The 23,855-nt window shown below is 59.1% G+C and overlaps 14 protein-coding genes across 14 annotated transcripts in view; 8 read left to right on the top strand and 6 right to left on the bottom strand.

The window, feature by feature from the left end:
* Window positions 1–96: 96 nt before the first annotated feature.
* BDZ90DRAFT_28653 (hypothetical protein) lies at window positions 97–2,272 on the bottom strand. The gene is made up of 3 exons (XM_025509467.1): window positions 1,516–2,272; window positions 1,190–1,442; window positions 97–266 (listed from the first exon to the last, which is right to left on the bottom strand). Exons 1-3 carry the CDS (start codon window positions 2,117–2,119, stop codon window positions 233–235), a joined length of 891 nt encoding a protein of 296 aa, XP_025365547.1. The 5' UTR covers window positions 2,120–2,272; the 3' UTR covers window positions 97–232.
* A 78-nt stretch (window positions 2,273–2,350) lies between these two features.
* On the bottom strand, window positions 2,351–3,487 carry BDZ90DRAFT_229923 (hypothetical protein). Its single transcript, XM_025505272.1, has 2 exons — window positions 3,389–3,487; window positions 2,351–3,325 (listed from the first exon to the last, which is right to left on the bottom strand). Exons 1-2 carry the CDS (start codon window positions 3,465–3,467, stop codon window positions 2,355–2,357), a joined length of 1,050 nt encoding a protein of 349 aa, XP_025365546.1. The 5' UTR covers window positions 3,468–3,487; the 3' UTR covers window positions 2,351–2,354.
* A 281-nt stretch (window positions 3,488–3,768) lies between these two features.
* On the top strand, window positions 3,769–4,175 carry BDZ90DRAFT_28403 (hypothetical protein). Its single transcript, XM_025509464.1, has one exon. It carries the CDS (start codon window positions 3,807–3,809, stop codon window positions 4,080–4,082), a length of 276 nt encoding a protein of 91 aa, XP_025365545.1. The 5' UTR covers window positions 3,769–3,806; the 3' UTR covers window positions 4,083–4,175.
* Window positions 4,176–4,251: 76 nt separating this feature from the next.
* On the top strand, window positions 4,252–4,627 carry BDZ90DRAFT_206734 (hypothetical protein; the record flags this gene model as incomplete). Its single annotated transcript, XM_025503968.1, has 2 exons — window positions 4,252–4,365; window positions 4,472–4,627. Coding segments are annotated over 2 exons (270 nt in total), but the record flags the coding sequence as incomplete, so codon positions are not given.
* Window positions 4,372–5,555, top strand: BDZ90DRAFT_28440 (hypothetical protein). Its single transcript, XM_025509466.1, has 2 exons — window positions 4,372–5,494; window positions 5,523–5,555. The coding sequence occupies exon 1, from the start codon at window positions 4,647–4,649 to the stop codon at window positions 5,307–5,309; it is 663 nt and encodes a 220-aa protein (XP_025365543.1). The 5' UTR covers window positions 4,372–4,646; the 3' UTR covers window positions 5,310–5,494; window positions 5,523–5,555.
* Window positions 5,556–6,174: 619 nt separating this feature from the next.
* On the top strand, window positions 6,175–7,232 carry BDZ90DRAFT_257981 (RmlC-like cupin; the record flags this gene model as incomplete). Its single annotated transcript, XM_025508016.1, has 2 exons — window positions 6,175–6,416; window positions 6,491–7,232. 2 exons carry the CDS (start codon window positions 6,175–6,177, stop codon window positions 7,230–7,232), a joined length of 984 nt encoding a protein of 327 aa, XP_025365542.1.
* A 74-nt stretch (window positions 7,233–7,306) lies between these two features.
* On the bottom strand, window positions 7,307–8,411 carry BDZ90DRAFT_216056 (Serine/threonine-protein kinase BUD32; the record flags this gene model as incomplete). Its single annotated transcript, XM_025504253.1, has 3 exons — window positions 7,307–7,381; window positions 7,562–7,939; window positions 8,028–8,411. 3 exons carry the CDS (start codon window positions 8,409–8,411, stop codon window positions 7,307–7,309), a joined length of 837 nt encoding a protein of 278 aa, XP_025365541.1.
* A 188-nt stretch (window positions 8,412–8,599) lies between these two features.
* Window positions 8,600–11,376, top strand: BDZ90DRAFT_277348 (FabD/lysophospholipase-like protein). Its single transcript, XM_025509000.1, has 3 exons — window positions 8,600–9,197; window positions 9,280–9,432; window positions 9,508–11,376. The coding sequence occupies exons 1-3, from the start codon at window positions 8,649–8,651 to the stop codon at window positions 11,140–11,142; spliced, it is 2,337 nt and encodes a 778-aa protein (XP_025365540.1). The 5' UTR covers window positions 8,600–8,648; the 3' UTR covers window positions 11,143–11,376.
* Window positions 11,330–13,918, bottom strand: BDZ90DRAFT_257978 (hypothetical protein; the record flags this gene model as incomplete). The annotated part of the gene is made up of 3 exons (XM_025508015.1): window positions 11,330–12,600; window positions 12,668–13,011; window positions 13,077–13,918. 3 exons carry the CDS (start codon window positions 13,916–13,918, stop codon window positions 11,330–11,332), a joined length of 2,457 nt encoding a protein of 818 aa, XP_025365539.1.
* A 155-nt stretch (window positions 13,919–14,073) lies between these two features.
* On the top strand, window positions 14,074–15,449 carry BDZ90DRAFT_28258 (hypothetical protein). Its single transcript, XM_025509461.1, has one exon. It carries the CDS (start codon window positions 14,132–14,134, stop codon window positions 15,242–15,244), a length of 1,113 nt encoding a protein of 370 aa, XP_025365538.1. The 5' UTR covers window positions 14,074–14,131; the 3' UTR covers window positions 15,245–15,449.
* A 1-nt stretch (window position 15,450) lies between these two features.
* Window positions 15,451–20,168, top strand: BDZ90DRAFT_28259 (hypothetical protein). Its single transcript, XM_025509462.1, has 2 exons — window positions 15,451–16,284; window positions 16,352–20,168. Exons 1-2 carry the CDS (start codon window positions 15,507–15,509, stop codon window positions 20,125–20,127), a joined length of 4,554 nt encoding a protein of 1,517 aa, XP_025365537.1. The 5' UTR covers window positions 15,451–15,506; the 3' UTR covers window positions 20,128–20,168.
* A 310-nt stretch (window positions 20,169–20,478) lies between these two features.
* On the bottom strand, window positions 20,479–22,048 carry BDZ90DRAFT_229915 (protein phosphatase 2A). The gene is made up of 5 exons (XM_025505271.1): window positions 21,747–22,048; window positions 21,584–21,667; window positions 21,187–21,486; window positions 20,833–21,111; window positions 20,479–20,764 (listed from the first exon to the last, which is right to left on the bottom strand). The coding sequence occupies exons 1-5, from the start codon at window positions 21,837–21,839 to the stop codon at window positions 20,600–20,602; spliced, it is 921 nt and encodes a 306-aa protein (XP_025365536.1). The 5' UTR covers window positions 21,840–22,048; the 3' UTR covers window positions 20,479–20,599.
* A 347-nt stretch (window positions 22,049–22,395) lies between these two features.
* BDZ90DRAFT_229914 (hypothetical protein) lies at window positions 22,396–23,388 on the top strand. Its single transcript, XM_025505270.1, has 3 exons — window positions 22,396–22,672; window positions 22,778–22,939; window positions 23,026–23,388. The coding sequence occupies exons 1-3, from the start codon at window positions 22,436–22,438 to the stop codon at window positions 23,131–23,133; spliced, it is 507 nt and encodes a 168-aa protein (XP_025365535.1). The 5' UTR covers window positions 22,396–22,435; the 3' UTR covers window positions 23,134–23,388.
* Window positions 23,389–23,598: 210 nt separating this feature from the next.
* Window positions 23,599–23,855, bottom strand: part of BDZ90DRAFT_215149 (hypothetical protein) — a gene marked incomplete at both ends in the record, with an annotated part of 3,163 nt that continues 2,906 nt past the window's right edge. Inside the window, one exon of the mRNA XM_025504209.1 lies at window positions 23,599–23,843. Coding sequence (XP_025365534.1) covers window positions 23,599–23,843 — 245 coding nt within the window. The remainder of the gene's footprint in view (window positions 23,844–23,855) is intronic.

Raw genomic sequence — 23,855 nt, 5'->3', positions numbered from 1 at the left:
CAAGAAGCCAGCATCGTCCCCTCTCCTTTCACTCCCTCTCCACACACCCACCGGCTCTTCCCCGTCCTCAATCAGCACCCAGCTCTGCTCCCCGCCCATGCTCGTAGCCTCGATGCAACCCCTGCCTTCTCCTGCTATTCCATCAAGCCAGCCTTCCAGACCTGTGATCTCCATCGGTAGAGCGAGCTGACGCAGCTGCTCCGTGCGCCCTTCTCTCTGCGTATCAGCGGGATCAGCGGCGACCCCCAGGACGCTGGCACCATCTTCTCCGCCCGAACGACGGTCTATTCCCCAAGCAAAGAGGCGTCGTTTGCATGATGAGGTGGCGAGAAGGGAGTCGAGTGAAGTTGAGAGGGAGTGGAACGCTGGTAAAGGGGACCCGCTCGCCGAGTGTGTAATCTTGTGCAGTGGTGCGAAGGAAGGAGAAGACGAGGGTGTCGAGGGGCCAACGGGGCCAAAGCCTGCCATGTGAAGGGCACCTCTATCTGTTGGAAGAGGCGCAAAAGTAGGGCGGTATATTTCAGTCTCCAATTGCGATCATGGATACTCTGCTCGGCGCTCTCTCTGATCCTCCAGACTTCAGCGCGATACGAAGATTAGCTTGAAGCCGGTTGTTTTCAAGCATTACTCGGGGAGCGACCCAGCATGCGGTCGATGACGACAATGGGCGGCTCAGCTGCAGTGAAGACGCAGAGAGTAGAGATCATCCCCTCCCTCAGCATGCCACCTTAGCATCGTAGCCTGGCCCCATCATCCTCGCCTGCCGCTGGCCGAACACTCCCCGATATGATGGCCCCGGCGATTCATCCTTGTGAGGAGAGAGAGAGCTAGTGGTCTAGAAGGATACTCACCATCAAGGACACCCGTCCAGCTTCCCCCGACCTTGATCTCTCTGATCGCGACCTCGTCGCCAAGACTGCGTCGGACCACGTCTGATACCTCAGTGGGCCGCGCCACCTGATCCTCTGTTCCCTCCCCTTGGACAAGGCATTGCCCGTACTCATTATTCCCCCACGCCCACACGCGCGGTTGCGGACCGGGTGTCCACGCAAGGCAGGCATCACCGCCTGCTGTGGCTCGCAAAGGTGAAGCGTAGCTGTCTGCGCCGTCTTGAGCGGCGAGATCGAAAATCAAGCTTAGCGCAGGCTTGAAGCCGAAGCCACGCCATTCGGGCAGGGAAGAGGTATCTGGGTGCGAGGAGGAGAGCGGGCGACCAAGCTGCCCGTCCGTGTTGAGGCCGGTAGTGTGAACTTCAGCTTCGACAACTCCGTCGACGAGGCGTGAGCGGACGAGCACGGCATGGTCCAGGCCGACGGCTAGGTCGTCTATTCGCCAGCCGTCTTCCCCGACAGGCACGGTGCGAGGGGAGGGTACGAGTTGAAGTTGCGGGTGTGACGACGTCGTTGGTTCCAAAGGGAGGCCCAACTGCCCCTGCGTATTATCTGGGCGTCGAACAAGATCACTCCATGAATCAGCATACGTCTCCTCTCCACCTTTCGTCCTCTCCTTACTCACTCCCACAAGCAAAGGCGTTCTTTGCCGGTCCACCGATCTCGTCCGCAGTCACCAGCCAGGACTGACCTGGCCCAACTGCAGTTCTTACCACCCCGCCCGCACCGGAGAAGCCTGGCCTCACGAGCCCGAAGGTGGCTTCGTGGCTGGCGAAACCGCAGCCTAGCTGCGCGTGGGTATTGCGGCCGATACTGAGGAGACGAGTCAGGCCGGCACCGCCTGCGTCTGCTGGCGCCTCGCCATGAATGCCTTCCTCAACATCATGACGCAATGCAGGGCTGATCGCTGTGCGATAACACAACATCACATGGCCCTGCACAGGGCTACTGGCGGGAGCCCCGAGGAGGTGAACTCCCCCACCCGATTGAACGTCAATCTCGTCTCCTCCTCCGGCGGCAAGAAGAAGATCCAGGTCGAGAGGAGTGTGACGCGCGCTAGTCTTGTCTAGGAGGGTGCCTGACCAGAGAAGATGCTGCTCACGGAGTGGAGTGGTGGTGTGCAGCTGCCGACGTAGGCGCGAAGGTATTGAGGGAGCAGCAGCAGGAGGGCGAGGTGAGCGGCGCAGCAGCGGCCACATCGAAGCTGCGAGGCGATCAGACGCCGTCATCGCTCTTGCAGAAAGAGGTGAGAGAGCGAGTAGATGAGAGAATTGTATCCAGGAGCAATGCTGCTCAACGTCGAGGCACTGCTATGACATCTTGATGCTGGTCGTGCTTGATTGTGGAAAGGTAAGAAGCGAAGCAAAGCACGCACGGACAGGCAAACGGGAGCGGCGTCTCGTCCGCTGAGCCGGTCCGACGGTGGTCTGGAGGATATCGGGCAGCCTCCTCAAGAGGTATGATTTACAGTATCGTGACGAGAGAAGGGAAGACGATTGGCAACAGGCAAAAAGACATCGAAGGAAGAAGGAAGAGAAAGTGAGGTATAGACAAAATCAGAACATGTGTGAGACGAGGCTTGCCTGTCCGCGCAACAATGGTGGGGAGGAGGATCATGGTCAGCTCGAGCGCTTGCCGATTCATCATCCAACAGCCTACACTTACCCCAAGTCCAAAGCCAGCACCACTAGCTGCAGCCATCCCTACCCTTCCCCCAATCTTCTTGAACTTCTCGTGCTTCTTGCGCTCCTCCTCTGTGGGCACGTAGGGCTGCAGGCCGTTGGGTCCTTGAACCATGACCGACTGGCCCGGCGCGGGGACCGGAGCGTTTGGATCAGCTAGAGCATAACCGCCGTACAAAGGCGTGGCGCCGTTGTTGGCAGAAGGGGTACCATTAGCAGGAGCAGGGGGAGGAGGGGTGGCAGTGCTGCCTGAGGACCACTTGGCCGTGGGGGGCTTCCAACGCTTCTCTGTGTCCCCGCCGCCATTGTTGCTTTTGAAGCCGTTTGCAGCGTATGAAGGCGGGCTAGCGACTGTCTCGACATAATTGGCTGGGAATAAACCCTCACGCCCGTCTTTCGTCTTGCCCCTCCACCAATCCTTGTCCGATCGGTCAAGAACCTCGATGACCTCGTCGACGCTGAAGCGCAGCTCATCAGACCCGCCAGCGGCATCGAATGCCCAGAGAGCTTTGACGGTGTCGCGGGATGGAGGAGATGGAGAAGATGCCTTCTCGTTCCTGAAGGGCGATGGCGGGGGTGGGGGAACTTTGCCGATGGCGAGTTGCGACAACGGGTGAGAGATGCTGCCGGGCGTTGTCGATGCTGGTGGTGAGGCGACTCGAGGCGAGGGCGAGGGGACGGCTGAAATGTTGCTTGCGTCACGGCTGTTGAGTAGAGGCGTGAGCTGCGAGCGGATCGAGTTGAGCTGGTGGGCTGTGTCCAAGGCAGCGGCATGTCAGGTGGAGTTGTCAACTAGCTCCACAAGCTTGCACTCACCTTTCAGATGGCCCTGCTCAGAGAGATGCTGAGCATCGCAGAGCATCCTCTCTACGATGTATCTCGCTGAGGCATCCATGCTGCTAAGCTACGAATGGTTGAGGAGACAACCTGCCGGCCATCGTTGCCAACACGCTCCGCTCCCCTCTCACTGCCCTGTCGTACACTTGCTTGCGTCGAGCACGGCCCAGGGCAATTGTCTGTCAGGGCGGACAGGGCGGATAGAGCTTTCCGCCACGCGAGCGAGGCTGATCCCTTTCTTCCTCGCCGCCGCGCGCTTGAACAGTCGTCTTGTGCCTCAACTTTGCCAGCGACCCGCTTGGGGGAAAGACGACGAGGGACGAGAGAGAGGCGGAGCGGACGGACGGCAGCAAAACGATGTGATTCAGAGCCAGACGAGGCAGACAGGCAGGCGACGATGAGGCAAGGCAGCAGCGAGCGAAGGCGGCGACGGCGGCGGCAGCGTGACGAGACGAGACGACAGCGCCCTGCTCGGCCCTGGCCATCGTCGTCGTCGACGCTCAGCGCTGCCTTCTTCCTTCCTCACCACACACACCCACCCACACGACCGCAACCGCTTCTCGCCCTCGTCTCCGTCTCGTGTTTCGACTCGACTCGTTGGTTCCCAGTTTTAGCGGCTCGCCTTCTCGTTCTTCGACCCAACACAAGCAATTTCCCTTGTCCGGCTCTCTGACTCGACTCGACCCAGCGACTCGCCTCCAAGTGCTTCTCGTTACGCCAAACGCATCCACACCCGCACGACTCCATCTCTACAAGGTGAGTGCAGGGCAAGCCGGTCTTGAAATCACTGATGTGAAGGTTTGCGTACTCATCGACCACCTCCACCCTGTCCTTCTCGCTGCGCAGAAACGTCACCAACCATGGCAGCTAAAGTTTACGTTGGAAACCTCTCGTGGTCGACGACCGACGACGGTCTCGCTCACGCATTCTCGGCCTACGGTCAACTCACCGACTACGTGAGTCTGACAATGTCTCGGCTACGATGCCCCCCATTTTTGTGATCATTGATGCTCACAGACCATCTACTCGCCCCCACTCCCTCCACGCATACGCGCATCGCAGATTGTCATGAAGGACCGTGAGACTGGTCGCTCTCGCGGCTTCGGCTTCGTCACTTACGGCACCCAGCAGGAGGCCGACGCCGCCATTGCCGCTCTCAACGAGACTGAGCTTGACGGCCGTCGCATCCGTGTCAACATGGCCAACTCTCGCCCCCCTGCCGGCATGGGCGGCATGAATGTCGGCGGCTACGGTGGTGGCCAAGGCGGCTACGGTGCTCAGGGCGGCTTCGGTGGAGGCTACGGTGCTCAGGGTGGCTACGGCGGTCAGCCTCAGTTCGGCGCCGGCGGTTACGGTGGCCAGCCTCAGTTTGGCGGCCAGCAGGGCGGCTACGGTGCCCCTTACGGCGGTCAGCAGGGCTACGGCGCTCAACAGCCCGGTGGCTACGGTCAGGGCTACGGACAGCAGAGCTTCGGTGGCCAGCAGCCCGGCTTCGGCGGTGCTCAGCAGGGTTACGGAGGTGTTGCCCCCCAGGGCGGTTACGGAGGGTGAGTACCGTGCAGAGATTCAGGTGGCTCGGTTCGTGACAGCGTGTGTGCAAGGGAGGAGGGCGATGCGTGGCTCGCTGGGTCGATCTTGGCAATGCAGACGGCGAGTCAGCCAGCAGCCTGCCGTTCATCCCCAGCGGCTGCATCATACGTGGAGGGAGGGGATGGTTCACATTCACACTTCTTCAGAGTCGACTCTGGTGGTGTCTGAGACGTGTTCCGTGCTGCACCCCTGTTCGCTGTCTCCCGCATCGGCTCGTCTCGTTCTCGGCTTGTCTTGGCCTCCGTCGCTTCCTCCACCGCTTCGCAGCATGGAGAGGGACTCGCCCGACAGCTACAACTACTGGGATTGAAGGTCACCAGCGCGGCGGACAGGCAGTCCGCCAACACCCTCGCATTCAGCAATACCCAGTCAAGTCCGACTCAGGTCGCCGCCCCAGTGCAACGCAAGCCCATCATTTCGGTAGCTGGCTACCGACGACGTTTCCGCCTCGTCCTCCACGCATCGACCCGCGTTCTCGAGCCTGCCCTTCTTTCCATTCACTCTTCGATTCTTTTCCACTCACATTTCTTCACCTCACTTCACTCCTCTCTCTCCCTCTTATTCCGCTCCTTCTCCCCTACAGCCAGCAGTAATTGTGTCGTATCGCCCTGCACTAGCTAGCTAGTCAGCGATCGAGCCCAGCTCTTTCCTCCAAAAGTCTCACTTCCTTTCCCGATGTACTCCTCGAGTGTTCCCCACCATCTCCTCTCATCATCAATCAAAACAACTTCGTTCATTTATGAGACTCACACTCCGCCTGCCCTCGGGTGCGACTAATGAACTACAACAACCCATCTTCTATACGTCATGCGACGGCACCTGTCACTGGATTGACAGGTGATCAATGGATCCACTTCTTCGGTCGCCGTCTTGCTCTCTCCTCCGTCCCGTTCACCGTTCAATCCGGTCCGTGCGCTCGCCTTAACCCCGTTGCCGTTGCCGTGATCCGGGTGGCTTAGATTCGCTTCAATTCGCTCATCTCTTCGCATCTTCGCATGATACCAAAACGAGCATCTCCCTCTTCTTCCTCGACGAGCATCTTCTCGATCATCGTCGCTCTCCTTGCACTGCTCATAGCTCTACTGTGCATGCTTCATAAGCCGATCTCTTTCTTACCGTCCTCCATCACCCACATCTTCTCTTCACGCGCCACCCGTTCTCTCCACACCGTGAACATGTCCTCTCAACCTCAAGCCCTCCTTCGTCCCTGGCACTCGCGTATGCACGCTCATCACGGATGGCTGCGTACGTTCCTCACCTTTTCCTTTGCCGGTCAGTACGACCCACTCTGGACCTCCTTCGGTCCCTTGCGGGTAGTGAATGAAGATAGGATCGAGGCGCAAACGGGATTTCCGACGCATCGACATGCGCAGTTTGAGATCTTCAGCTATGTGATTGGAGGGAAGCTGAGCCATCGGTGAGTTCAACAGCCTCACACGGCGATCATTGAGGCATCTTAGGAACTGACCGCCCGTTCGTACCCTCCCGCAGCGACTCGATGCGCCAAGGTCACCAAGAGACTCTTAGCCCGGGCTCAGTTCAGTACACCCGCGCAGGTACAGGCATTGCCCACTCCGAGTTCAACCTGCAGCCATCCAAGGAGACACACTTCATGCAGATCTGGTTCCGTCCGCGCAAGGACCTGAGACACGTTGAGCCGCAGTACTTTTCGTTCGGGAGCTTGGGCGCTGAAGGCAAGAGGGACGGGTTGGTCACACTGATCGCGCCCAGTGGGGAGATCATGGCCGGGAAAAAGGGTAGTGCGGCACAGGCAGGGGGTGAGGAGCCCATTCCTGCGCATGAGTCTATTGTAGTGAGGGCGAGCATTCTGACGGGCAAGGGGAAGACGGTCAGCCATCGTTGGGGTGAGGGGAGCGATGCTGAGGGCCAAGAGGGGAAGGAGAGATGGGGTCTCGTACACCTCGCGATGCGATCGGGGTACAAGGACCCGTCCAAGCCCTCGTCCCCGAGCAAAGAAGGGGAGGCGAGCGTCAAGGTTACGCTGCCCTCCAGCGCCGCTCTAGAGACGAAGAACTCAAAGGGGCAGGCGGTGAGCCAGGCGGGCGGGCAGAAGGAGTGGGTGCTCAATGAGGGAGACGCCGTTTTCTTCAAGGGGATGAAAGTTGGAGAAGAGGTGCGCGTCGAGCGACTCAATGGTGATGAGGGACAAGAGGCTGAATTCTTGCTATTCGATCTGAGGGCGGGCAGGCCGGGCGAGGAGGATGATTATTGATGGAGGGCCAAGGCGATGAGGGTGTCTTGCAATTGCTCTAATATTATGCTGTGCTGTGCTCTGGTCCCTCGTCGTCAACCGACCATGCTCCTCTTTCTACCTCTCATCCTCACCTCATCCAACCGCTTGCGAATATCTCGCCAAGGGTCCTCGCCCACGACCGCGGGCGAAGTAGCCAGAGCAGCCTTCCGTGTTGCCTCGACAAGGGCATCCAGGGCATCCTCTCCGCCAGCTCCAGTGGCGCTCCCTCCCTTCTTCTTCTTCCCTTTCTTTGTACCACCAGCTCCCTCGTCTGCGCTCCCACCGATTCCCCTTCTCCACGCTCCTACCCGCCAAAGTTGTCCAATCCTCTCGCCGTAGCTCTCAAGTACTCTCTGGAAGAGGTGAGCAGAGTGTGGGTGGGTAGAGAGAAAAGCCCGCTCCAGTACGTAGAGGTCTACGGCTTTGTCTTCGGTCGAGGCCGAGGAGAAGGAGAGGCCGAAGTCGATTAGGACTACGCGGAATGCTGATAATGACGAGGTGGGGGTCGAGCGGACCATAAGGTTGGAGGTAGTCAGGTCGCCGTGTATCACGTCCGCTGCGTGCATCAGTGCTAGTTGATGGCCTATTGCAGTCATCAATTGTACTGAAGGACATGGTAGGGGAGAGATCAGCCTGGTGCAATGAGTAGCTGGCAGGCATACTTCGCCTCGCGTACTCACGCTGCTCTTCAGGTGTCAAGTCAACTCCTTGCTCAACTTCCTCCTGAGCTTCTGGTATGCTCTCATGTTGTTGCTCGGCTACCGCTATCGGCACTTCATCGTCCTCTGCTCCTCCTCCTAACCACTCCCTGACACTAGCCCCCTCGATCCACTCGAGGGCCAGAATCCCCTCCTTCTCATCTACGAGCTCCACAACCGGCACTTCAACGCCATATCGCGCACATCGTACTAGAGCTCGAGCCTCAGATACTGTGCGCTGTGCGGTGATTGTCTGGGAGAGATGTGGGTGTCGGTACGTCTTGGGAAAGCGATATTTGAGGAGCCATGATGGGGGCGACGAGGAAGAGGCTGGACCACAGGGATAGCTTCGATAGACTTTCGCTTCTGCTCCTTGCTTGATCAATGTAGACGAGGAAGGGTCAGAGAGAAGACGAAGGAGCGGAGATGCTGATGAGGGTCCTGCTTCTGCCGACGCCATCTTTTGACTGTTGGTGAGAAGCAAGATGCGATTTTTGGGCGTTGGCCTGCCTCTCCAAGTCGCCCTCTGTCCGCCCTCTGCTGCTCAGAGGAGCAACCTGACCCCGCCGGTTGATTCGCCTCGAATGCATGAAGCCGCGAGCCCTTTGGAGCGGGCGGCGCCAACTCCACCGCCGCATCCCGCATCTTGTCGGCTTGTCTTTCGTTTCATCCTCATCAACCCCCAGCGTCACCCAACATGGTAACCGCAGCTGCTGTCGCTGCGTCTTCAGGCGTAGCACCGGCAGCAGCAGCAGCAGCACGAGCTGGCAAGACATCGATCAAATGCTCACTGCGCACCACCACGCCACGTCGCGCCTATCATGCTACCCCGCAACGTTGCGTCGCAGCCTCGTCGTCCTCCTCGTCTTCATCCTCCTCTCGCGACCCTCTGGATCGGCCGCAGAAAGACTCAGACCTCAGTTTCGGTGGTGGTTCATCATCGAAGGGAGGCCCGCCATCGCGAGATGGACAAGCATATACTGGCAGCTCGAGCACTTCGAGGGGAGGCTCAAGTAGCCAAAGTAGTGGCAGCACCACCAGTAGTACCAGTGGCAGCGCCTCATCGCCACGTCGCAACCCGCTCAATGGCACACCACCACCCACATCCATCCTCATCAGCGGATCTGCGGGCAAAGGCGCCGTACCAGGGTATGGCAAACGCAGGAGGGCAGGAGGACTTCCTGATCAGAGTAGGACAGCTACGAGGGAGAGAGATGATGAGATTGTCAGAGGGTATGAGCATACTGTGAGCAGCGCAAGCGACCTCAAGGAGAATCGCTGTCAGACTAAACAGCTCATTGACGCCCTCCCTCTCGTGCCGCCTTTAGTACGCTCCCACAATGCGTTCGCCAAGAGCAATGCCACATCATACCTACTTCTCCTCGCCTTCGACGTCCTTCAACTCAGCTGCATCCGTGTCGCCCTCGGGGAGCAGCTTTGGCGAGTCGCGAGTCACGACTGCATTGAGACCAAAGAAGACGGTGAGCCTCACTGACCATAGTAGACCGCCTCTGCGTACGCTGACTGTTGCGTCCCCATGTTGCACCGCACCGCAGGCCCTCATCTTCCCCGGGCAAGGCTCACAATACGTAGCCATGTGTCGCGACATCTATCGCTCCTTCCGCTCAGCACGTTCCGTCTGGCACACGGCAGAAGAGGCTCTGGTCAGCCCGCTCCTCCCCAGCAGCAGCCCCTTTGGCCGCGGGCATCCCTCTACCATTGACGATGGGGAGCGAGGCAATGCACGCCACTCCAGTCTAGGCTACATTCCCGGCCGAGGGCAGGAACGTGCCCAGAGCGAGCAGCAGCGTCGCACCTTTGAGGAGGAACTTGCAAAGAGCCATAAGTGGGACGAGCGTCGCAGTGCGAACCCGCGAGGCCGGCGAGGCTGGTTGAGAGACACCGTCTTCTTTGGTGACCAGCTCGACCTCACGAGGGCGGAGAACGCGCAGCCGTCCATCCTCGTCGCTACACTTTCCATCCTTGCCGTGCTGCGCAAGGAGTTCAGCCTCGATGTCGTCTCCAGCCAGGTGACGCACGCATCGGGACACGGCTCAGGCATCTATGCTGCTCTCGTCGGCTCTGGAGCGTTGGATATGATTGACGCAGTCCGACTGCTGAGGCATCGCGGTCTCCTCTCAAGCCAACACGTAGCAAATCATCCCATCCTTTTCCCACCAGGCTGTACACGGCCCGAGTCCGTCTACGAGACGTGGGCCTTCGCGAACGCAGGCTCAGGCAAAGGTGCTGAGCTACTCAACGAGATGCAAGAAACAGGCGGGGTGCCTCCCACGTCAGCCGCAACGGATGGGGACGTAGTTCGTCAAGAGGTCGGCAACCAAGACAAGAAGGGCTGGCTGCGCACGGTCCGCGGATGGAAGAGAACCCAAATGAGCGGCGTCATGGTCCGCCCTGGCCTGCTGCCTCAGGTGTTGGAGGAGGTGCAAAAAGTCCAAGCAGCAATCCATTCCGGCTCCATCCCGAACGTAGCGCAAGACGAGGTAGTCGAGGTGGCCAACATCAATTCTTCCCTTCAGGTCGTCCTCTCCGGTACGCGCGTTGGCGTCTCCCTCGCGTGCGACACGCTACGCAATGCCAACCTGGGGGCACGAGCCGTCAACCTGCCCGTGTCTGGTCCATACCACTCAAGCATAATGCAAGGGGCTGTTCTTGGTCCTGCGCTTGCCAATCTGCCGCTTCGCGCGCCAGATGAAGGGATGACCTTGGTGTCTTCGGTGGATGGTAGCGTACTAAGGACGGCAGATGAGGTCAGGCAGGACTTGACTGGCGCATTGGCTAAGCCTGTGCGCTGGTTAGACTCAGTGGAGCGGTTGAGGAGCTTGGGTGTCGAGCGTTTCATCTGCTTGGGGCCTGGACGCTCGTGTGCCCACCTCCTTTCCCGCGAGCTTGGCTACCAGGAGAGGATGGAAAAGGCTCGCGAGAGGGCGGCGGCTGAGGATGCTCAGGAGTCGACAGTGAGTGGCGGCAATAACGCCTCCCTGGCGTCACGCACGGCTAGTGGCGAAAAGCCCGAGTACGAGGTCTGGAGCGTGGCGACTGTTGAGGATATTGAGACGCTGAGCAGCATGCTGAGCAATATCAGCGATAGGAGTGGGCAGGAGGAGGTCGCGTCGGCGATGGAGGCTGACAGGAGGAGGGGTGGGGTCGATCGCGGAATGCTAGCTGTTTGAGCCAGGGACGGAACGAAGGACAGACGAGCAGATCGTGGAGATGGCTCGGTGAATTGTTGATGTCGACGTCGCGGCTCGCTTGTTGTACATTGCTTGGTTTCTCTCTTGCCCTTCATTGTGGGTATCACAATCATTGCTCTGCGCCTAACTGTTCGTGCCACTAAACCGCAGACGTCGAGCGACTCCATTACTCGTCCTTGACGCACAGCTGCTCCTCCTTGCTTCGACCTCCTGTCCCAATACTTCTCGCCGTCACCCCGAACCTCCCTCCTGCTCCTGCTCCTTCTTGTTTTGCGGCGTCCGTACCCTTTCGCTCCCAATCAGGGAGCACCGCATGCTCAAAGTACTCCTGCAGGGCCCTGCCCTCCTGTACGACTACAGAGCCATGCCGCAGCGGCAAGGACAGGGCTACGCGGTCCGTCTTAGAGATAGAGGAAGACTCCGTCCACTGCGAGAGAGCTCGTCGTTGCAGATCTTGGTAGAGGCGTCGGATGGTAGGGGTCGCCGCAGACTTGCTCTGCTGACCTTTCACTGTCTCCGAGGACGATGAGACTGGCGACGCGACAGGCTCCAAGAATTTCCTCTTCAGCCTGAAGTTCATAACAGCCGACGTCGGTCCAAGGGAGAGGGACGACACGAGCGGCCCCAAGCCCGGCTCACCGTCATCATGATAGTTCATGCGCATCCCCTCCGCATAATAGCAAGGGTAGATCTCATTGAATCTTTCCTTGGTTCTCTTTGCCCCAGTACACCAGCTCGTCCTCTCCTCGAGCAGCTTCTTCGCCTCCAGCACTCCGGGAGGCGCCTGTTCCCAGGGCATGGTCTCCGTCTTCGTCGAGTGCTTGTAGGCTGCTCCCACATTCGCGGTGTACATCTGAGTGAGAAGACGTGCCTTGCGTCCGCTGGATCCGGCCGTGGAGCGATGCATTGTAAGTTCGTGGCGACGGAGGGGTAGAGGTGGTAGAGAGAGCGCATCCGATGCGCCAGATGTTGGGGAAGTAGCGATCAATGATGAGTGCAGCAGGAGTTTCAGGATGTGGTCTGACGCGGCGTCCCTGCTTCCACCCGCAGCGTCGTGAGCCCCAAACTCGTCCATGCAGGGCTGTACCAGGTGCACCTTGCTATCGAGGAATACGTGCGGGAACTCGTACGTGATGACTTCGAACCGTGTCAAGTTCTCTACCTGCCCTATTATACTGTCGACCTCCTCATCGATGGCTGGAGGGACACCACTGTCAAAGATCCTTCGTGTCACCCTGATGTCGAATTTGGAATTGATCATTGCGTCGTGAAGTAGGGCTTCCTCTGTTAGGGGGCGCGGTGGTGGTGCCAGCTGAGTAACGTTTGGGGCTTCGTGCTCTTGCCTGGGCAGCTGTTTTGTCATCCCACAATGGGCGCATTGGTGAGAGGCGAGATATTCTCGACAAGAGAGACGGTGGCAGACTTTGCAGAAGATGCCTGAGAGTGTGAGATTAGAGGGGACTTTAGCTGGACTGTCTTGATCATGATCAACGCTGCAGCTAACCTTTAAGGCCCCCGGAGATGCTGGCGTCACCTGCTTTACCTTCCGCTTCATCATCCGCCGGCTCCAGCGGGAAAGGCAGCGTGCTCGTTGAGCTCGAGGCGGCAGCCGTCGAGCGCAAAAAGTCTGGTACGACATCAAAGGCATCCTGACCCTCTTCAGCTCCTGCGTTAAATTGCCAGAAGCCTACGGGGCACTCTGGGACCAAGCATGACCAGCCGACCTTGTATACTTGTGGAGACAATTCTTGGCAGTGAGGACACCGCTTCGTTAAGACGCTGCTGCCACTTGCCACGTCCGTCGATACGCGCTGTAGAGAGCCATCCTTGACCTTGATGACTTCGCCCCTGTATGTGGCAGCGTCGTCAGCTACGCCACTTTGCTCGATAGCTCCCGGCGACGCTGTACGCACGGTCTTCGCCTTCGCAGCCTCTTCTGCAAGTCCTTGGCAATTTTGCCCCGCTTCCTGGACCTCCTTGAGGTCTCTGCCTCTGGAACGAACGTTATCTGAGCCTTTGCGGCTTGACTCTGCTGCTCGCACATCTCCTTCCTCACTCTTGGATTCCAAATTATCTCAACCTCACCCTCCCCGATCTCCCACCAAGGCACGCCCTGCTCCTCCATCCACTCAAATCTCATCTTCCATCTGACCATTCCCTCCGCTTCTCCTTCGGCCCAGCAATGCGTTACCAAATACCAGCCCAGCACCGCAAATCCGCAGTTGAGTTCAAAATCGGCGAGCGGATAGTTCTCCCCCATGATAAGGATGATGGGTATCCCGTGCCGCTGAGAGGAGAGGAGGGCGGCGATGCGGGGGTCGTGACGTGATTGCGAGGAAGCGAGGCTCAACTTGGCTGGTGCGCTACTCGTGGAGGGAGAGGCGAGAAGGTCGTCGACATTGGCGCTCTGCGCTGTTTGGCCCTCCTCCTTCTTGGCCGCCTTGGGGTCAACAGACATTGCGTGCCCTCCTCCATGGGAAATGACCACTCTTCCCCCGTCAGCCCATTGATCCCTTGGCGACCCAAACCCGCCCAAAAGATAGGCATACGGCGTGACATCCTTCTCCACCTTGACCTGCTTAGCCTTTGCCCTCGCAACCAGGTCAGGCGCAACATGATGAGGACCGACGACGTACGACCCTTGTTGGTAGGCACGGTAGTAAGGGAGGGTTTCAGCAAGCTCTTGACGCGTTTCGGCCCATACGGGAGGAGGTCGAGGAGGCCCTGGCCTTCGTGATTTTGCCGATATTGGCATTGATTGGAAGTTGCGGATCTAGGGAGAAGAGGTGCGGCATGTGAGCGATTGGTTGCGATGTTGAGGGCGGACTGGGGGTGCGGGTGGGTGCGTGGGTGGAGGCTTGAAGTGAAATTCAATCTCGAGTGTTGGACTCGGCTGTCCATTGCCTGTCTCTTTGTCTTCCTTTCGTACTTCACGCAAAGAGCCGGCGCCAGCAAACCAGAGGCAGGCATGCCGGACTCATCGTCGTCGCATCATTCTCGCAGGATGGTAGAGGAGCGCGAAAGCTTCAAGCGGCCGCGTTACGACGATGGGTGTAGATACGCTGCGGCTGGACCATCCTCGTCGAAGCAACGGCGAGTGAGAGCAGCGGAAGAGGACATGATCTCTAAGGTCGCCGACAACTTGCTGCCGCCCAGTGACGCCTTCGAGAATGCTGCTGCAGCTCGAGCTGCTGATCCCTTGGGGCTGAATCAGGCTCTGTGGGAGAAGGGATGGGAAGGAGGCAGACTGTATGCGGATAGAAGCCAGGTCGATGATCAGGACAAGCTATCACCTCACCCCTCTGACGAAGAGGGCGCCTCGGACTTCTCAGACGCGGAGGAGCGAGCAGCCTACATTTCCGTACGACGAGCAGGACGCATTGAGAGGCAGAATCAACAGCGAAAGCGAGAGCTTGAGGAGCGACGGCTGGCAAGAATGCAAGCAATCGAAGCGGCCGACCCGTCCGCCTCCGGAGCGAGCAGTACCGCCTTCCCCTGGGGCGAACCTGTCCCGTTGACCAAATCCACCTTTGACCTCATGCTGCGAACGGCTACCGCAGTCGGCTCTTCAGCCAAGCCCAAGCAGCTCGAGTTGCGCATTCTCACGCATCATGGTCGTGATGAGCGCTTTGCTTTCCTGCGGAAAGAAGGTGGTGGGAGGGCTAATGAGATCTGGGAGCGCTTGAAGGCGGGAGAGAAGTTGAGTTGGGAAGATGTCGATCCTGATGCGGAGGTCAAGAGAGAGGGCAAGGACAAGGAGGCAATGACTGGGCTGCTGAGTGGGTACGATTCTGATGATGGGAGCGAGGACAATGTGGCGTGCGAGGTTGGAGTGGAGAAGGTTGAGGTAGAAGCAGGAGAAGATGTCGAGCGCAAAGCAGAACAGGCGACCGCAGCATCAGCTTTAGGGGAGTATCGACCAGCTGGCCCAGTAGACTTTGTGGAGTCAAAACCAGAGCCGGCAAGTGTCGAGGAAGCCGAACAGAAGGCACGAGATCGCATCGCTCGTGCCCGTCAATGGGCATCGCAGCAGAGGGAAGCAAAGCAGGCGGCATCAGCTGCGACAGGTACGAAGGCATGACGACACGAATCAAGGCTCGTCTTCATCGGTGATTGTTGATACATTTGCGCGACGTTGCGATGCGAAGAATCTTGAGCGTTGTGAAGCTTGGTGGGGGCCCTTTTCCGAGACTGCCGGCGCACGGACGTTGCTCAGTCGCCGTCGCACTCCATCGGCGGCTGGTCTGGCGTCGGGCGAGGCAATCTCGTCGACGTTCCTGCATGCGAGCAACGAGGTGCAACGAAATCATCTGTCTTTGTTTGCCTCCCAATATCACCATACCATGGTCGTCGCACCACCCGAGAGCGGCATGACGGCGTCAACATCGTCGGTATCTAACAACTCGTCGTCGGCGCTAGCAGCAGCAAATCTGCAGCCGAAGCGTGTCACCTACGTGCTTCCCCCGGCCTCATCCTCTTCCACACCGCCGCCTCGTCTACAGTTACCGCCTCTGCCTGGCGCAGGACGTCATCCATCTAGAGCGATCAAGGGTGGATCGGCACCCATCATCCAACTTCATCCCTCGCAGCCGCCACAAAGAGATCCATCTTCATCGACGCAGCCCCGTCATCCCCGCCATGCACTCCCCGTCACCTGCCTCGCAATCGATCCAAGCACTTCCATTCTTGATGGCGGCAACAACGATCCCACTCCCTCTGGACTGCTCTACACTGCAGGCAGAGACGGGCTGGTCGCTTCATGGCAGCTGGGGATGAAGATGGAGAAGCGCAGACGGCAGACAACGAGCGTTGCCAGAAGGGGCAACTTCACTTCAATGGCCGAAGATGATGAGGATGAGTGGATCTTTAGTGAGCGCGCAGGGGCCAGTGATGCTCAGAGAGAGAGCGACGAAGACAATAGCGCTGTGGACGATGAAGAAGAGGCGGCCCGGACCTCAACACCCGACCACTGGCAGTCCTTGCCCTTCAAGGACAAGTGGCAGGTTGATGAGGAGTGGGCAAAGCACAACGGCTCTGCCCCTCGGGCTCAATTCAGGAGCTGTGTACAGGCGCATACCGATTGGATCAACGATATGCTGCTTTGCAATTCGAATCAGACTGGTAGGTCGAGGCGACTTGCTGCAAGCCAGTCAATCCACGCTCACTCCCTTCCACTCCCCACATGCAGTCGTCACCGCCTCCTCGGACCGCTTCGTCCGACTCTGGAACCCGCACGACTCTGCCACCTGTCTCAGCCCCTCAGTTCTGGGCTCGCACAGCGACTACGTCAAGACGCTTGCATGCCCTACTTTCGCGACTCCTCCCTGGCTCGTCTCGGGAGGGCTGGATCAGCACGTCAAGCTCTGGGACCTCAACGAGATGCGGCGAGATCCCATATTGGACCTCCACGACCTCGCGAGCGTCTATTGTGTGGACACTGACGCTCATGGGGCGATCATCGCCGTAGGCACATCGGAGCATGGCATCCGCCTGTACGATCCACGAGCAGACACTGGGCCTTCGTCCAGCCCCGTAGGCCACCTGCTAGGCCACACGGACATGATCCGCTCTCTTCTCCTTTCCTCCTCTGGCCGTCATCTCCTCTCGAGCAGCAGCGACGGAACAGTCAAAGTCTGGGATGTAGGCGAGCAGCGTCTTGTTCACTCCTTCTCTCACCACTCGACGAGCGTGACTTCCCTCTACTCCAACTGTCCCGACCTCTCGGTCTTCTACTCGGCGGATAGGGATGGTGTCGTATGCAAAGTGGACACGCAGGATTGCGAGGAGATGGATGAGGGGGAGTGCATTGTCCTCGCACAAACAGGCGGCCCCGTTGATGGACTTGTGGCCGTGGATGATGGCTTCGTCTTTACTGCGGGGACTGGAGCTGACGTGCAGTGCTGGAAGGATGTGCCGACAAGAAGAAGTAGGCAAGCTCTCTATCCTATTCGCGGGGATGACTACCAGACCAGGGAGCCCAGCTTATTCAGACGGGGATCAGAGCCTGACTACGGCACCACTGCGACGCCGGCTCAGTATGCTCCGCCTGCAGTGAAGGGCAGCTGGACGTCTTTTGGCGGTGAAGATGCAATTGGCATCGCGGACAGTCCAACGCCCAGCGAGATGGAGCGATCTTCGCCTGTTCCACCTGCGAATAAGCCACCCTTGCCCTCGGCGCTCAAGTCGGGGAGCAGTCTCGCTATTCCTACGCAGGGCCAGACGCAATCTTCTTCGTCAATCCCTTCGCCCCCATTGACTGGGCATCACTCACACGTCTCCTTCTCCTTGGCTCGAGAAGATGACAAAGAAGCCGGCAGCGGCGCAGCGCGCTCCTCGTCGCCTCAAGTCAAAAATACCGCTGTGACCACGCACACAAGCAGTGCCCCTTCCCTTGTGCCCGGCGTCAAGCCCGAAGCCACCCTCTTTGGCATCCCCTTCGACTCGCTCGTCTCGCTCAGCACAGGCGACGATCCTTATGGCATGGGCACTGGCCTGGGGACAACTGGGATGGGCACCACGGGCGGGCTCGGCAGCACATTGGGACATGGTCACCATGCGGGGCAACATCGTGCTTCTAGCTTCTCGATGGGTCGCAACTCGCTCGCGCTTGACGGTGGAGCAGTCGCAGCTGTTGGAAGTTTGACGCTCGCCCGCCTGGCGCAGATGCGTGCCCTGGCTGCGCAAGCGGCTCTAGCCCCATCAGCGGGAGCAGCCCCGGTGGCTGGTCGTCGCTCCTTCTCTACCTCGTTGCGCTTCGCCTCTTCGCGTATGAGCGTCGATCGCCACGACTCAGGTCTGAGCGGTGCGGGTGGAGTCAAGCAAATGGACGATGGCGTGGATGCTGAAAGCGAGAGCGACGCAGACGAGGCAGCTATTGCTCGTCGAGCCTTCGAGGAGCGAGAGGTCGCCGTAAAAGCTACTCCGCTCCGCTCCAAACCCGTGGATGTGATTAGGGGCACGAGGGGATTGACGAGAAGTAGCATGCTCAATGATCGCCGGCATGTCTTGACTTATTCGCCAGGGAGGGCGCATCACAACCACCATCACCGCCAAGACGACGCTGCCAGCGACAAGGCCATCGACGAAGAGGAGAGCGACAGCGACGATGATAGCACAGAGATAGCCCTCTGGGATCTGGTCCGCTGTACCTGCCTAGGCTACTACCGCGGCTCCGACCTGACGCCGCTCCTCACTCACCAGGACACGCCCGGGGATGTACTCGAGAAAGTTAAGTCCCACATCGAAGGCTTCGGCGCCAATCAGGCGTGGTGCTCCGTTGATACGAGGGCGGGAAGCCTTGCTGTGCACCTCGATGTGGGGTCGTGCTTCGATGCTGAGCTCTATTTGGATGAGTGTAGTGACTGGGTGGGCAGAGAGAGCTACTCAAGGGATGACCAACGAGCAAATTTGGGTCAGTGGGTGTTGAGGGGCCTCTTCGGCGGCTTTGTGGAGGGAGAGAAGCTCCTAAGAGGAGGGCAAGGAGGAGTCCTGGGCAAGGGGGAGCTGGCGCTAGAGAGGCGGGAGGAAGTGGTGCGAAGGTTAGCTCAAGAAGAGCAGGCGCCACTGTTGCCAACCTCTAGCTCCTCCACGGCTCGGACGCATCAACGACCTCACTTACAAATGCAGAACCTCCCTCACGACGGAAGCATGATTGGAGGCATGCACACGCCAGGCAACACCATCGGCCTGGCTTTGGCGCCACAGACGCCAGCAGTGGGCCCCGCGGGCGCATCACCTCTCAGCCCCAGTCTCGCCAACACCTACCCTGCAATGGCCAGCTTGACCGAGAGTGTCGTACCCGCAGCTACGTCGACCTCGTCAGCCGGACCAGCAAGCTCCGCTGTGCCTGCAGATTACTTTTCCCTCGACTCTGCACCGCAACGGCCCGGCGCAGGTGGAAGTGCGGGCATGCCTTCTCTGCCGTCATCCCCTGCGCTGGGTAGCGCTTCCGTCGATACGCCTGGTGCAGATGGTACAACCGGTGGCAAGGGTCTTATGGGTCGCCTTGGGGCTAAGCTGCGCGTTGGCAAGGACAAGAATGGAGGAAGCGGCGGTGGAACCGCTACGCCGACGAAAGAGAGGGGGGCCGCAGCAGGGCAAACCGCTTCTGGCACAGCGACACCGTCTACTTCAGCGGCCAATGCGACTACCGCGGCTGCGTCGCGCAAAGACCTCCCCACCGTTGCACTCGCGCGTCAGATCCTTGCTCAAGTCCCCACCAGCAGCAGCACCTCAACAACAGACAATACCGCCCCCACCAACCTCGGCTCAGCAGACATCCTCCCACCGCTTTCCCTCCCGCCCAACACGAGCATATCGATCTCAATCGCATCAGCAGACGCGGCTCAATGGGAGACGATCTATCGCGGTCTTGTTGCCTCCGCTCGCGACGACGTGGGAGCACTGGAGCTGGCGCTGCCAGGTTGGTTGTTGGAGTTCCTCCTTCTCGGAGAGAAAAAGGAGAAGGACACTTCCACCGCGACTGCGACTGCAGGGACCGCAGCGAGCAAAGCGCCTGGAGCGGGCAAGATGAGCTTCATCCTCGCCCCATCGGACGATTCTGTCCCATGCTTACCATCAGGCGAGGCAAAGCTTACCGCGACGCGCATGCTGAGGCTAAGCAAGGCGAGCCTGTACGTCTGCGAGAAGCTGGGATACGTGGTGCGCGACCCTGCTGCTAGCACGCTGGCTAATGGCGGGTCGAGTAGCGCGGCAAGCATTGTCGGCGGGTCTCGTCGGCCTTCTGTTACCAATCTGGCAGCAGCTGCTGGCATGACCCCTGCTACGCCTGCCGCCAGTGGTGGCAGTGATGCCTCGCCGCTTCGGCCACAGGATCTCGAGCTCAGCTGTAATGGGACTGTGCTCGATGGTGATATTACCTTGCTGCAGGTGCAGCGCTTCTTTTGGCGTCAAGGAGGTGATGTCAGGATTGAGTATCGGAGGAAGTGGCAAGTGCAGGAGTAGGGGGAGAGACTAGACGTTGGAGGAGGGATCTTCTGTACATGTTCTCGTCGTGTGGCCGCTCTGCTTGCCGGCCACGTCAATCTCAGCATCTTTCATCTAGAGCACAGAACGTTGCGAAGCTTGCGACGTTCAGCCTGAGCTTGATATAGCCGGACGTGACCCGTACGATGCTGCACCTCTGCGATCTCGCGTGCGGCAGAGGCTCGCCTGATGACCGCCTCACCGCAGGAGTGGCATCAGTACGGCGGGGACAAGGCAACATGTCACGCTTTCTGAGCCTCTCAACTGAAGTGACGTAGTCCTATAGTTGCTCTGTGATCGCGTCGTCCTCGGAGGTCGACAAGTGCGTTGCTCCTTCGTCTCTCCTCCTAAACCATCGTTCCTGCCGTCTCTCATCTACCGCGACCCCCGATCTCTCCGCCTCTCTACCCTCCGCACTGTCCTGCTTTTTCCTTTTCCCCTTCTTGTCCGTCTACAAGAAGTAATCCGGTACCCTCCTGGACACCAAGGGCTCACCGGCGCGCGGCGCTGGGTCGAACTGGAGGAAAGTGTACTTGAGGTTCTCATCGATCTCCATGATCGCGGCTTGGTTCCCACATCGATAGCAGTAGTTTGGCGCAGAGAAGATTGTGACGACCTGTGGTACGGGAGGAGTAAGGATCAGTGTCTTCGTGCCATGTGAGCTCACGCCCTCGCGCAACTCACATTCCTCTCCTGGCTCCAATTAAATCCGTCCATGACAAGCTGATGCGCTCTAGCCACGAGCGTGAGCCCGTTGTTGTGGTTGAAAGCCTCTGAGATGTCCTGCCCAAAGGTGTAGCCTGCACCTCGCGGGCTGATCCCCCACCCACAGCGGTCGTCGGGATCCGACCAGAGGAGGTCGCACATGGGACCCTCGTGGGGCACTTCTTGGATGCGGTCGATGGAGCGGATGTGGTCGAGGGTGTCAATCGAGGGGGAGAGACCGCCGTGCAGGCAGAAGATCTGCGGAAGCGCACCAGAGGAGAAAAGCCTGGTGAGCAAGGAGGTGGCAGAGTAGGAATCTTGCGTCGTACTCACCTGGTCATCGATCAAGGCAGTCAATGGCAGATAGTCGAACAGGTCGGTAAAGTACTTCCAGACATTCGCGTTGCCGTACTTCCTTAGGCACTCGTCATAGAAGCCATAGACTTGAGTAATCTGCCTCGACTCGTGATTTCCCCTCAAGATGGTAACGCGATCGCGATAGCGGACCTTGAGGACGACGAGGAGGGTTACAGTCTCGACGGAGTAGTAGCCGCGGTCTACGTAGTCGCCCATGAAGAGATAATTCGTGTCGGGGGAGTTGCCTCCGATGCGGAACAGCTCCGAGAGGTCATGCTGCAAGTGTGAAGGGGGAGAATTGGGTTGAGGGAGGTGTAAGTCGGAGAGCAGATGGAGGTATGTGGGCGGAGAAGCGCGGCTGGAGGATGCTCACGAATTGACCGTGGATGTCACCACAGACTGTTACAGGGCATCGTACTGGCTGGACATTGGATTCTTCGAGGAGGATCTCGCGGGCCTAGCGCAGAGGGGGAATGATGGAGTTTAGGATCAGTGTTTGAAGGCAGGTGCCGCGTACTCTGCTCTGCCATGCGCACCTTGTCACACAGCCTCTTGATATCCGCCTCTGAAAGCTGCTTGCAGTCGCTGAGGTGTGAGATCCACTGGTCTTGCTCCTGAATGTCGACCATGTTGGCGGTGATGAGGGCGGAAGGGCGGAGGGCGGTGATGCGGTACGGGTATACGTCGTCGTCGTCGGCTGTTGTTGCTTCTTCTAGAGATACACAGAGGGGGGCGGCCAAGAGGGCGAGGCGGTCTGGGTGTATGCGGTGTGCGCGTGTCTTAAGCGGCTGTGATGATCAATGAGGCGGGTAGGAGGAAGCGGTGTGGCTGCTGCTGATGTTGATGGTGCAGGCGATGATGGTGGAGATGATGATGTTCTCCTCTCGTCGTCGTCGTCGCGAGCGAGCGACGAGTGGCCGACTCGCGATGCATTGTTGCCCTCTCGAGCCTCCAGCTCCAGTCTCCGCCCGGCCTCGAGGCTCGAGCCAGGCAGGCCAATCCAATCCGCCAGCCAGTCGTGACTGACTGACGCCTGCTTGCTTGCCTGAAGCTGATTCCGTCCTCCGTCCCGCCCTCGGCCCCGACGGCGACGGACCTGGACCTCGTCTCAGAGCCATTGGCTCGTGGCACGACGGCATACAACGACGACCAACGACGATCGACGACTTCAACCCCGCGTCCGTCATCGCGCACCCTTCGACCTCGACCTCATCATCACCACGTCATGGCCTCGCTCTTCCGTCAAGGAGGCAGGCTAGCCGCCACGGCCTCAACAGCCGCTTCCTCCTCATCACGCGCAACCCTCCCGCGTACCTTCGCAACCTCGTCGCTCCGCCTCGCAGTTCACGAGAAGGACCCTCAACTAGGCGACTACCCGGATGTACCTATGAAGAGCTTCCAATTGCGAAAGCACGACAAGAGCTGGTTCGACCCGCAGGAGAAGAGGAACTTTGGAGAGACGGTGAGTCGCGCGGCGGGACCTGCTATCAAAGCGGGACAATGATCCCACCTCTCTTGAATGCCATTACTCATCACACTACTTCCTCTCCTTCACTCGCTCTGCCAGCCATCGGAGCAAGACGACATCCTCTCCGTCTGGGGCCCTGATCTGCACACCAACACCCCGCCGCAAAAGGCTGTCAGGCATTTCCTCATTGCCGTGGCGGCCTTTACGACCTTCTTTGGTCTCGTCTACTATGGCACGCCGGAGAGGAACTTTATTCCGAGGGTAAGTTGGCGAGCCCCAGGGCGACCTCTTTGTCTCGTTCCGCAATCTGACAGTGAACACTGCTGCTCCACTTCTCACACGTCTAGACGTTCCCTCGCGACGGCCTGGCAGAGGAGCTCACCGGCCCGGTAAAGGCATACAAGGAGGGCGACTTTGATGCGAAGGACGAGGAGGAGGAAGAGGAGGACGAGTAGATACTGCAGACTTCGCGAGCATGCAAATGGGATGACCATCGATATCATTGACATCCAGGGAAGGAGACGTGCAGATAGAGAGCGAAGGACGAGAGCGAAGGACGAAAGTGGCCAGCCCACACTCTCGTGTTGCCCGCCCTCTCAGTGACGAGACTCAAAGGGGTATGGCAGCGATGAGCCGCCGTCCTCCTTCGTTGAACATTTCACGTCGTCCACTTTGGCGCCGCTGGGACCCTTGTGTAGCCAGCTTTGGCTGCGAGCGAGCGAGCGAGCCGGGGTCAAGGAGGAGAGTCGAAAGGGGAAGGGAATGGGCGCTCGTCAGCTCGGAGCCAGTGGTGATGGATGATTGAAGAGGCATCGCGGTAGGCGATGCTGCCCTTCGAGGAGAGGCTGAGAACTCACAACTTCTCGAGATTGCTCGCCTCTCCTGAGGCTTGACCCTCGACCGACTTGCCGTCTTCGCAGTTACGGACCCAGCCTCGAAGCGCCTGCAGAGGATGATGGGAGACGATGGAGTGGGGAGGAAGTTAGCGACAGCCTGTACGGTCTTCGCTGCATCCCCCATGACTGTGAAGTCTCCGAGGGAAAGGCGATACGGACGAGGTTCTTTGCCGTATCCACGGTCGAGTAGCTGTGTGACAAGCGCGTAGAGTGCCTGTCAGTAGCCGCCGAAGAGCCTTGATCATACTCGCATTGCTTTTCAGAGACAGCTCCTTCACTTG

This window comes from Jaminaea rosea (assembly GCF_003144245.1).
Source record: "Jaminaea rosea strain MCA 5214 unplaced genomic scaffold BDZ90scaffold_1, whole genome shotgun sequence".
NCBI lineage: Eukaryota > Fungi > Basidiomycota > Exobasidiomycetes > Microstromatales > Jaminaea > Jaminaea rosea.
This window is presented reverse-complemented; position numbering and strand designations above follow the sequence as displayed.

What these genes read in the sequence shown, in the direction of transcription:
- BDZ90DRAFT_28653 (XM_025509467.1), bottom strand. Translation starts at nt 2,119, where the DNA reads ATGACGGCGTCTGATCGCCTCGCAGCTTCGATGTGGCCGCTGCTGCGC. An exon ending in GAACGCCTTTGCTTGTGGGA is followed by an intron (nt 1,443 to 1,515) that starts GTGAGTAAGGAG and finishes TTCGACGCCCAG; the next exon opens with ATAATACGCAGGGGCAGTTG. An exon ending in CCGCTCTCCTCCTCGCACCC is followed by an intron (nt 267 to 1,189) that starts AGATACCTCTTC and finishes GTTCGGGCGGAG; the next exon opens with AAGATGGTGCCAGCGTCCTG.
- BDZ90DRAFT_229923 (XM_025505272.1), bottom strand. Translation starts at nt 3,467, where the DNA reads ATGGATGCCTCAGCGAGATACATCGTAGAGAGGATGCTCTGCGATGCT. An exon ending in TGAGCAGGGCCATCTGAAAG is followed by an intron (nt 3,326 to 3,388) that starts GTGAGTGCAAGC and finishes CCTTGGACACAG; the next exon opens with CCCACCAGCTCAACTCGATC.
- BDZ90DRAFT_28403 (XM_025509464.1), top strand. Translation starts at nt 3,807, where the DNA reads ATGAGGCAAGGCAGCAGCGAGCGAAGGCGGCGACGGCGGCGGCAGCGT.
- BDZ90DRAFT_28440 (XM_025509466.1), top strand. Translation starts at nt 4,647, where the DNA reads ATGTCGGCGGCTACGGTGGTGGCCAAGGCGGCTACGGTGCTCAGGGCG.
- BDZ90DRAFT_277348 (XM_025509000.1), top strand. Translation starts at nt 8,649, where the DNA reads ATGGTAACCGCAGCTGCTGTCGCTGCGTCTTCAGGCGTAGCACCGGCA. An exon ending in TCAGAGGGTATGAGCATACT is followed by an intron (nt 9,198 to 9,279) that starts GTGAGCAGCGCA and finishes TGCCGCCTTTAG; the next exon opens with TACGCTCCCACAATGCGTTC. An exon ending in CATTGAGACCAAAGAAGACG is followed by an intron (nt 9,433 to 9,507) that starts GTGAGCCTCACT and finishes ACCGCACCGCAG; the next exon opens with GCCCTCATCTTCCCCGGGCA.
- BDZ90DRAFT_28258 (XM_025509461.1), top strand. Translation starts at nt 14,132, where the DNA reads ATGCCGGACTCATCGTCGTCGCATCATTCTCGCAGGATGGTAGAGGAG.
- BDZ90DRAFT_28259 (XM_025509462.1), top strand. Translation starts at nt 15,507, where the DNA reads ATGGTCGTCGCACCACCCGAGAGCGGCATGACGGCGTCAACATCGTCG. An exon ending in TTGCAATTCGAATCAGACTG is followed by an intron (nt 16,285 to 16,351) that starts GTAGGTCGAGGC and finishes CCCCACATGCAG; the next exon opens with TCGTCACCGCCTCCTCGGAC.
- BDZ90DRAFT_229915 (XM_025505271.1), bottom strand. Translation starts at nt 21,839, where the DNA reads ATGGTCGACATTCAGGAGCAAGACCAGTGGATCTCACACCTCAGCGAC. An exon ending in TCAAGAGGCTGTGTGACAAG is followed by an intron (nt 21,668 to 21,746) that starts GTGCGCATGGCA and finishes CCTCTGCGCTAG; the next exon opens with GCCCGCGAGATCCTCCTCGA. An exon ending in GTGACATCCACGGTCAATTC is followed by an intron (nt 21,487 to 21,583) that starts GTGAGCATCCTC and finishes TCACACTTGCAG; the next exon opens with CATGACCTCTCGGAGCTGTT.
- BDZ90DRAFT_229914 (XM_025505270.1), top strand. Translation starts at nt 22,436, where the DNA reads ATGGCCTCGCTCTTCCGTCAAGGAGGCAGGCTAGCCGCCACGGCCTCA. An exon ending in AGAGGAACTTTGGAGAGACG is followed by an intron (nt 22,673 to 22,777) that starts GTGAGTCGCGCG and finishes TCGCTCTGCCAG; the next exon opens with CCATCGGAGCAAGACGACAT. An exon ending in AGAGGAACTTTATTCCGAGG is followed by an intron (nt 22,940 to 23,025) that starts GTAAGTTGGCGA and finishes TCACACGTCTAG; the next exon opens with ACGTTCCCTCGCGACGGCCT.